This window comes from Palaemon carinicauda, chromosome 31 (genome assembly GCF_036898095.1).
Source record: "Palaemon carinicauda isolate YSFRI2023 chromosome 31, ASM3689809v2, whole genome shotgun sequence".
NCBI lineage: Eukaryota > Metazoa > Arthropoda > Malacostraca > Decapoda > Palaemonidae > Palaemon > Palaemon carinicauda.
In genome coordinates this window covers 5,507,440-5,517,895 of record NC_090755.1, presented here as the reverse complement: position 1 = coordinate 5,517,895, position 10,456 = coordinate 5,507,440, and the positions used below count along the sequence as shown (strand labels likewise).

At 45.0% G+C, this 10,456-nt stretch overlaps 1 protein-coding gene across 1 annotated transcript; it reads left to right on the top strand.

The window, feature by feature from the left end:
- The first annotated feature begins 1,822 nt into the window (after nt 1–1,822).
- Nucleotides 1,823–3,064, top strand: LOC137625078 (uncharacterized). Its single transcript, XM_068356009.1, has 2 exons — nt 1,823–1,952; nt 2,751–3,064. Exons 1-2 carry the CDS (start codon nt 1,823–1,825, stop codon nt 3,062–3,064), a joined length of 444 nt encoding a protein of 147 aa, XP_068212110.1.
- Nucleotides 3,065–10,456: the final 7,392 nt, after the last annotated feature.

The window sequence follows — 10,456 nt, the reverse complement described above, 5'->3', positions numbered from 1 at the left end:
CTTGGAGTCTTTATATATTTTTTAAGACAAAACCCAGCTTGAATGAGGGCTTACCTGTTCAGTTACCGGTGACCCATTGATCCGTTTGGTCTGTGGGTTGCTGGTCTGGATGGGTGGTCATCATGTCCTGCGGGTGACTAGGTATATTAGTTATTAAGTCTTTTATATAGTTGTGTGTAATAAGTCTTCTTTTAAGGTTTTATGTTCCTTGATTGGTTGATTTTAGAACTAGTTGATCAATTCATGAAAGTGTATCTTCCTAACTATGTACTTAGGATGATTTTATTAATTTTATGAATTTTACATATGATAATTGCAGATAGGCTGAAGATGACATGAGTTATGTCGAAAGCTCCCGAATAAAGATGATGATAGCAGCATTGACTATTTTATTCCTACTTAAATTGCGATTCCCAAGAGGAACCCATCTATCAACTATATATATATATACATAAATATATAAATATATATATATATATATATATATATATATATATGTATGTATGTATGTATGTATGTATATATAAATATAAATATATATATATATATATATATATATTTATAAATAAATTTTTTTATATATATACACAGAGAGAGAGAGAGAGAGAGAGAGAGAGAGAGAGAGAGAGAGAGAGAGATTACTTGTTACATGTAGAATGAACAATGGCCGAGCAAAAACAAGCATAATTGAGAGAGAGAGAGAGAGAGAGAGAGAGAGAGAGAGAGACTAGTTTTTATATAAAGAAAAGAAGGTAACTTTTCACCAATCTATGAGCAAAGGCAAGAAATATTAATTAAGAGAGAGAGAGAGAGAGAGAGAGAGAGAGAGAGAGAGAGGAGAGAGAGAGAGAGAGAAATACTGCTTTTAACATATGGAATGAATAATGAACGAGCAAAAACAAGAACAATTGGGAGAGAGAGAGAGAGAGAGAGAGAGAGAGGAGAGAGAGAGAGAGAGAGAGACGGCTCCGAAAGACTTTGAAGACGTGAAGTCTCTTTCGGGAACTCTGAGAGCAGGTTTTCAACCCGTTTTAAAGGTCTAGATGTCTTCAGTATCTCTCTCTCTCTCTCTCTCTCTCTCTCTCTCTCTCTCTCTCCTCTCCTCTTTGTATTTTTTAAATAGAAGAAAATATAAATTTTTGCAAGAAAACTAATGAAGAGATGCTAAAGACATTTGACTCTTCAACATGTCTTCAAAACCCTGCTCCCAGACTCAGAAAGAGACTTCATGTCTTCAAAATCTTTCGGAGCCGTCTCCTTGTCATCTATCGATTTTTTCAAAATATAGCTAATACGAGATGAAGAAGTCGGTATATACTTTGAGAATGCATCCTACATTGTCAAAAGTGCTTACAACCAGCTTTGGAATGATTTTGTTAATCGTCGGATTCCTTTTCGGAGCACTCAACTTGGCTCACGGAGAGAGAGTTCTTCAGGAACGAAGCTCTCTTCGTGAGGATTATCTGTTATATCTCAACAGGAAGTTGAACACTTTCCAAGAATCTTGGACCTTCAGGCTGTTCTCGTGGCTTCTACCAGAGGTGCCGCGCTTGGAGAACAGCTTTGGAGGAGGAGTTGGAACTAATGGCTCGCAGACTTCACTTCTACGAAGAGCGATAAACTTCTTTCCCATTTTTTTGGAAGGATGTGGAACGCCTCTGAAGAAGATCAACAATGCGAAATGACTGCAACTGGAATGAAGACTCAAATCGACCAATTCAACGAAAAGCTGAAATCCTATTGGATACTCCCAAAACTGCTTCCGGATTTGAATACAGAAAAACCTTTCTGTATACTCGAAAATGGAGCGGTTAGTAACCTCATGTTGGCAGGTGCTGCGGGTTGTCTTTTCCTTGGAGGAGCAATTATTGCAACGAGTGTTATGTCTTCTAAGAAAGAGGAAAAAAGAGCAAATGTCCAACAGGAGGAAGCTAACGATATTGAAGAAACCGGTGACGCTTATGCATCAGAGGAGAAGACAGAAGAAAAGTCTGACTCTTTGGAGATCGAATTGGAAGACACGTCAAGTGAAGAAGAAATTTTCGAAATTTCTAAAGAAACAGAAAATGGTGAAGAATTGCAAGAAAATTATGAAGTAGAAATTGGGGAAGCAGCGGAGGATAATGAACGAGAAGATAATGAAACTGTGGAAATCGTAATTGAAGAATCTTCAGAAAAGGAGGAAAATTCGGATTCTTCTCAGAGCGTAAAGGAGGAAGACATTTTGGGCTCATCCGTTCAAAACCAATTTAGTTTCTCGCCTGACGAAATGGGAGAGTCAGTGGAAGAGGATGAAGATTCAGACGAAAAGGAAGAATCTGAACCAAATACTGATTCAGAAAAGGAGGAAGAATCAGTACAAAATAATGAAGATTCAGAAGAGGAGGAAAATTCGGATTCTTCTGAGAGCGAAATGGAGGAAGAATTTTCTGGCATTTCCGTACAAAACCGATTTCGTTTCTTGCCTGATGAAATGGAAGAATCAGAGGAAGAGGATGAAGAATCAGAAGTAGAGGAAGAGGAAGAAGAATCAGAGGAAGAGGAAGAAACAGAGGAAGAGGAAGAATCAGAGGAAGAGGAAGAATCAGAACAAATTACTGAAGATTCAGATGATGAGGAGGAATTTGTAGAAAATACTAAAGATTCGGAAGAGGAGGAAAATTCGGATTCTTCTGATAGTGAAATGGAGGAAGAATTTTCGGGCATTTCCGTACAAAACCGATTTCGTTCCTTGCCTGACGAAATGGAAGATTCAGACGATAAGGAAGAATCGGAACAAAATACTGATTCAGAAGTGGATGAAGATACAGAAAAAGAGGATGAGGAAACCAAAGGCGGATCCTGCAAAAGCAAAGGTCATCATCTACCAAAACAAGAGCGTGCTAAAGGAATGCCCCGCAGAGGATTCCAGGGTCGTCAAAAGCCTAAAAGACAAAATCCAGGACCTAAGATGACCGGCAAGAAGGACACAAAGGCCAAGAACAGAAAGAAGCAACATGTTGAAAAAATGCCCAAGATGCACATTCCCAGGAATCAGATCCAAAGGAACAGAAGGAGGGTGTAAATCTGACGCGTCTTGCTTGGAGGATGCTTGGACCAGTTTACAAGGCTGGCTTTGCAGAAAGGAATAGCTGAGCTGCTTCTAGTATGCTGTGTTCCCTGGTGAACAAAAGGTCGGATATCTAGGTCTATTCTTTCGGACACTAACCTTCGGGTGGTTCTGGGGGAATAACCTAGAAGACCGGCTATGCAGAGGGAAAACGCTCAGCTATTTCTACTATGCAGTCAAGTCCTTATAGGATGGCCCAAGAGAGTTCCTCTACTGAGGGAAGAAAAAAAAAACTTGTAAATCCAAAAAAATTGTAAAAGCTAAAAAATCTAAAAATAAATGATAAAAAATTATTAAAAATGGTATAAATATCCAAAAAAATACAAAAAATTAAAAAATCCAGAAAAAAAAGAAAAAAAAAACAAAGTTAAAAAAAATACCCCCCCACATAAAAAAAACAGAAAAGCAGAAAAATATAAAAAGAAAGAAAGGAGGGGAAGAGGGTCGTGGGAACCAAACCTGCAAAAATGAGATGGCCAAACCCACCTGATGAGCCCTTTGGTAAGGGCGAAACCCTTACATCTTTCACAGTAGTAGTAGTAGTGGTAGTAGTAGTAGTAGTAGTAGTAGTAGTAGTAGTAGTAGTAGTAGTAGTGGTAGTAACATTATATATATATATATATATATATATATATATATAATGTTACTACTATATATATATATATATATAACGGATTTTGAGCGAAGCGAAAAATCTATTTTTGGGTGAGATAGCCATGGCGTCCTGATGGAAGGTTCCTGTTTGGTAGCTTCCTTGGGTATAAGACTACTAAGATATTCCCAGAGAATTTAACCACAGGTTATCACAGAATTCTAACTTCTGGAGCGAGTATCTCAAAGGTTTCCCTTTAAGACATCGTAATACAACAGGGGACACGCATGCTTGGTCGTGCCACATAGCTATCTCCACCCCGAACAGAGTTAACGCTTCGGTGTGTAAGGGCTGAGAATAGCTGGGAGCCGTTCCACAGCTAATCTCACTCGTGGCTACTACTGATACTCGAGACGTAAACAAACGGACGCCATTGCTCTAATGACGTCACGCGCGTCTTTATCCTGGCGCCAGTTGCTGCCCATCACCATGATACAATTGTGTAGGGTGGGAACAAACTGAACGAAGTAGTAGGGAGGGTCCATCAGGACGCCATGGCTATCTCACCCAAAAATAGATTTTTCGCTTCGCTCAAAATCCGTTTTTTGGGCTCAAGCCATGGCGTCCTGATGGAAGAGTACCAGAGAATCAATGTATCGTGGTAGATTTTCCCCCAGAGTTAAGTGCCTAGGCATTGACAAAACAGCAAAGTAATCTTAGGTAAGAACCATAGGAACGAAATATCCTGCCCCCCATTGGTAGGAAGTTCCCATGGGCTATGCCGACGTCAAAGTGGTATTGAAGGGCTATTCATCTTGACAGAAGAACTTTTAAGAGCTTAGAGATGAAGCAGAATGTTTGATATTTGTATAGGAACATTCTGAAGTAGGCCAGTGGTGGTTGGGCACTGTGTGTAGAGTTCATCTCCTGATTATCAGAAGTAAGTATTCGTGTAGGAACCTTACTGAGACAAGGTGAATATAATTTAGGAATAGACATCTTAAATTCTTCATGACCATAAGAAAGGAGGAATAAATAAAACTATGACAGTATGTATTTCATAGTAAGTAGGAGCTGAAAGAGACGCATAAGTAATAAAATAGAAATTTTATTTCACAATGCAGAAATTAAATAATTTACAGCAAAAGTAAAGTTCATTTACAGTAATAATAATGTACATAGAAATAAAGGCTTGCTCTTGAATCTGAAAGGGAATTTCAGGATTAGTAGGTACTCGTTCTCGAGGAACGCAAGTCTTTAAATAACACATCATGCTCAAGGCATGCGGCACTTGTGTGACACTATGACATTTCACCTGGGATAAGAACAGTTATAAAAGCACTAAGTGTTTTTAGACATCACTATGAATCACTCAAGGGTCAACATAGGCACCCGAAGAGTTAGAGTCCCAAGTAACTCACTGTTCTACGCAGAGTTAGGTGCAGGTTTCATAACACTACCTGCGGCTACCACAAAATGTTTGATTTCGTGCACTTGTTTCGCATAATGTTTAAAGAAAACTCGCGAGGACTTCCAGCCCGTAAAGTTTTTAAGGCTCTCAAAGTCCATGCTCTGAAAGAAGTTCAGAGAAGATGCCACTTTTCTAGGATCATGACCAGCGGGTGTACTGTTCGGATCCGCTCTGCGAATGAAGTAGGTGATTTTCGCTCTTAATTGTTTCAGTGACAGGTCGCTGCCCGATGTTTCTCCTTTGAAGAGTTGGCCTCCACCAAAGTTTGAAGTTCTGCGAAGATAGACCTTGAGGCTCTCTACTGGACATAGAGAGACATCCTCCTTCAGGGGGCATATTCTCCAAGGGCCCCATCTTTTGGTGGGTAATTCATTTTTGGCGAGAAATGTCGGATCAGGGGAGAGGGTCACTTCTCCTGAATCAGCAAACAGGATGTGTCCCTCTTCTCTTGATAATGCCACTATTTCGCTGACTCGAGCTCCCGAGGCGAGAGCAAATAAAAATATAACTTTCTGAGTCAGATCCTTGAGGGGGCATGAATCATTGTCCAAGTTGGAGGCGAAATGGAGCACCTTGTCTAGTGACCAGGAGATCGGTTTCGGAGGGGGTGCTGGGCGGTAGGCGAGCACATGCTTTCGGCAGTTTGTTAAAGATGTCGTTGGACAGATCAATTTGGAAAGCATATAGAATTGGTCTAGTCAAAGCCGATTTGCAGGTTGAAATCGTATTGGCTGCTAATCCTTGTCCATGAAGGTGAATGAAGAAGGACATACAGAAATCAATGGTGATTTCTTTAGGATTTTTTGCTTTAACAAAGGAGACCCATTTCCTCCAGGATGATTCAATATTGCCGTCTCGTGGATTCGGTCTTGTATTCCTCTAGGAAGTCTAGACTTTTCTTCGAGATCCCAAACCTCTTCTTTGCGGCAAGGGAGAGAAAATCATGAGATGAAGGTCCTTGATTTTCGATGATGAAGCGAAGACAGTCGACTTCTGTACTTGTTGAGAGAGAACTGGGCCCGGGAGAGGGATCAGCTTGGGCTGCAGCTCCAGGACCAGGGGGTACCAGTCAGTGCTCCGGGGCCACTTGGGAGCCACTAGGGCCGCTGTCCCTTTGAAGGTTCTCAGTTTGGAGAGGACTTTCAACAGAAGGTTGGTGGGAGGGAACAGGTATATCTTCGACCATCTGTTCCAGTCCAGTGACATGGCGTCCACCGCTTCTGCTTTGGGGTCCTCGTACGGGGCTACGTACAGAGGAAGTTGATTGTTGTCGCTCGTTGCAAAGAGATCTATCTGAAGTTCTGGGACTTGATGAGAGATGAAGGAGAATGATCTTGCGTCTAGAGACCATTCCGACTCTATCGGGTTTGTCCGAGATAGAGCATCCGCTGTCACGTTGCGGAATCCTTGTAGGTGAACTGCAGACAGGTGCCACTTCTTCTTCTCCGCCAGACGGAAGATTGGGAGAAGCACCTGATTTATCTGGGGCGATCTTGAGCCCTGGCGATTGAGACAACGAACTACCACCGAGTTGTCTAGGGTTAGACGGATGTGGATCGAGGGCGGCGGGGATAGCTTCTTCAGAGTAAGAAGGACCGCCATGGCCTCCAAGATGTTTATGTGGAACGTCTTGAATAGTGGAGACCAGGTCCCTTGAGCTTGTTTCAGGTGGGAGTGACCTCCCCAGCCCTCCAGTGAGGCATCCGTGTGGATGTTGATTGATGGAGGAGGGTGTTGGAGAGGAATGGACCTTTTCAGGGCCATTGCTTCCGACCACGGCTTTAGGAGGCGTCGAAGTCTGTTTGGAAGCCGTCTCTTGAGGTCTCTTCGAGCGATGGATGCCGATCGTCTCCAGACTCCCGCGGCATCCTTTAGCTGTGCACGAAGCACTGGGTTTGTCACTGAGGCGAATTGTAGAGAGCCTAGAACTCGTTCCTGCTGTCGTCTTGAAATGCGTTTGGATTTCAGTAGTCGCTTGACAGACCCTGCTATTTCCTTCCTTTTCTTCTGGGGGATGGAAAGGCGGTGTGACTGAAGATTCCAGTGGATTCCCAGCCACTGAAACTTCTGAGCCGGAGAGAGGCGAGATTTCTTCTCGTTGATCTTGAATCCCAGGTGTTCTAGGTACTGGGTAACTTCGTCGCAAGACTTTGTACACTCTTCGGGCGATGGAGCCCAGACTAGCCAGTCGTCGAGGTAGGCCATCACCTGGGACGTTTCTTAGGCGGAGCTGTTGTACTATGGCATCCGCCAGCTTTGTGAAGATCCGAGGGGCCACATTGAGGCCGAATGGCATGGCCCGGAAGGCGTAGCTTTTTTCTTTGGAGTCGAAATCCTAGGTAGGAGGAAGCGTGATGGTTCATTGGAATGTGCCAATAGGCATCCGCCAGGTCTATAGAGACCGTGTAGGAACCTTGAGGCAGAAGGGTCCTTATTTGTTGAAGCGTCAGCATCTTGAATTTGTTGTCTCTATGAACTTGTTGAGGGGGGATAAGTCCAGAATGACTCTGAGCTTGTCTGAGTCCTTCTTGGGAACGCAAAACAGTCTCCCTTGGAACCTGGTGGACTTTACCTTCCTTATCACCTTCTTGTTCAAGAGGTCTAGAACATATTCTTCCAGAATGGGGGTCGATTGTTGAAAGAACCGCTGGAAGATTGGGGGTGGTTGCACCCAACTCCAGCCTAGACCGTTCTTGATGATGCTGTGTGCCCAAGGATCGAAGGTCCAACGATCCTGGAATTGGCGGAGTCTTCCTCCCACCGGAAGCACTTCATTGCTTCTGGTGTCCCGAGGACTTGTTGCCTCGGCCGCTAGCTCCCTTTCCTCCTCTACCTCTGGAGGGACGACGAGAGGCGTCTCTGCTTGCACCCCTGGACGAGCCTCTACCTCTGGCATGAAAGGTAGTGGATGGCTGCTCAAAGGCAGGGGTGAAGACCGGTGACTGTGACAACACCGGTTGGGGGACCAATTGAAAGGTCTGTTGTGGTTGGGCAACCACTTGGAAGGTAGCGGGTCCCGGAAACTGACGTCGTTGTTGACGTTGCTGGGGTTTCGGCTTCTGAGGTTTCCTCTTAGGCTGAGGTCCATCGTCCTGAGAGGTTTTCCTTTTTCTGGACATGCCCCACTTGTGGAGAAGGTTCCTATTCTCCGTGGCGGCTCTGTCAGTTATTTCCTTGACAAGGTCAGAAGGAAACAGGTGCTTTCCCCAGATGTTGGAGGAAATCAGCCTCCGGGGTTCGTGTTTCACGGTGGCACCGACAAACACGAATTCACGACAGGCTCTACGAGCCTTTATGAAATGGTACAAGTCCTTCATTACCGTGAGTAAGTGGGATTTGGCCAGTACCATGTAGTGATCGGGTACTGCTGTGTCACAGGCCATAACTTCAAGTTGGACTTGATGAGAAAGAGATGCCGCAAGCCTCTCCTTCGTGTCTTGTTCCCGGCGAAGGAGGTGATCATTGAGCTTAGGGAGGTCTTCATTAAACTGACGTCCGGCGACGTCAGGATCGAGCCTACCCACGACGAAAGTATGTTGGACATCTTTCCATTGTCTAGTGTCAGGGGGGTGTCACGATGGAGAAGGGTCTGCACTCCTCCAGTGCAGGGCAGGGTTTCCCTTCTTCCGCCGCTTTAAGGCATGCAGCCAAGGCCTTTTCCAAAAATGGAATGAATCGCAGTGTCAGGTGCGACATATGTAGGATGCTTCTTGCTCAAGGCAGGAAGCTTAAAGCAGGTAAAGCCCCTGCTCTTAAATGCGGAGGCTAGCATAGCCTGGGCCTTGCGAGATCGAACACTATCTCTTCTTTAGGTTCGGTCTCCTCCTTCGAGGCAGGTTCGGAACGAAGCCGGACGTAACAGTCCGGGTAGGCCTCGAAGCTTGGGAAGAACTCCACATCTTCCAACGGGACCGTGCCGATTTTGTCACTAACAAAGATCCTGCCGGGTCGCAATAACCATATGCTCTGCATACCTCCACGGGTTGGCATGAGAGCAAGCTGGGAGATCCTTGACCGAGATCTTCTTCGGGTCTCTGGATCCAATCATAGACCTGATGGACTCCTGGTTCTCCTTCAGTCTGTCGTCCATGACAGCTCTAATCAGTCGGAATCAGTTCTTGGGTAGAAGAGGAAGGATCCGGGGTCGAGGAGGTAGACGGGATGGACATTTCCGTCGGTGTAGGAGTAGGCGGAGGGATGGACGAGGGAGTAGCTCCAATCTCCGACTCGGTGTATTCCACCTTGTCTTCGTCCTCTTCGGCTCCTTGAGCCATAAGCGTCTTCTCCGTGTCTTCCGAGACGTCAGAGATCTGTTCATCATCCTCGGAATCTAAACGACACTCGTGCATGGACTGAGCCATGACCACATCAGGTTCCACCGTATTTGGACAGTGGGGATTGCTTCCTTTGGAACCACTGAGTCAGGGGAGGCCTTAGGGAACAACAGGGACCTCAGTTCTTCGGTGGCCAGGTACGGTCCAGTAGCATTTCTCTGAAAACCACGCACCCACTTGCGCAGTTTTTCACGAGCAATGTCTCTAACCTCCGCTGAGGGAGGGTTATGGAAGGCCTCAACTAGGTAGGCCTGGCAGACCGTACATTCCAGTGGATTCCAGAACTTCCAATCCCCTTTCTTGTCTGAGCAAGGGGCGTGAGTCCTGCACGCCGTATGTCCGTAAAACTGCGAGCGTTTCACAGCACAGTAGGCGAAATCGCACTTCATCTGCTCCTCCTGTGGAAGAAAGAGAAAATGAGTATGGGGGAGTCATAGGAATGGCTCTTAAATTAAGTTAATATTAATCATTAATTTTAACTTAAAGAAGGTGTGATGCATAGAGAATGAAACAGTAAAGGAGAACACGCTCCATGCATCTCGCCCGGCTGGTTACCATAGGCTTGGTCCTGGGATAATCCAAATGACCGAGATCATTGGATATAGTTTCCTAGGATTCCCATTATATTGGAACTCCATGGAAAGCCAAGGACAAGGTTGGGATCGAATTCATTCGGTTCCCAGATAAGAGCCAGAAGGCCTCATTAAGGGTAACTGCTTCTGGCAACCAGCCGCGCTAAGATGCACATAGCATGCTGGAAATAGAAGAATGCAAAGAGACAGCATGATCACGAATAGAGCAGTACTAGGTACTGATCTTAGAAGCAGAGCAGCTTATCTATTTGCAAGGTAGGGCTATCTTAGTCTTATGATAGCTACAGAGAGGGGGTGCAAGTATTCTTGACGCCTCCGGGGCATCCGGCAAGCCGCCGGCACGCCGGAGCTCGCTCC

Coding starts and splice junctions, on each gene's coding strand:
- LOC137625078 (XM_068356009.1), top strand. CDS start 1,823: ATGTTGGCAGGTGCTGCGGGTTGTCTTTTCCTTGGAGGAGCAATTATT. Junction 1,953..2,750: donor TAACGATATTGAAGAAACCG/GTGACGCTTATG, acceptor ACGAAATGGAAG/ATTCAGACGATAAGGAAGAA.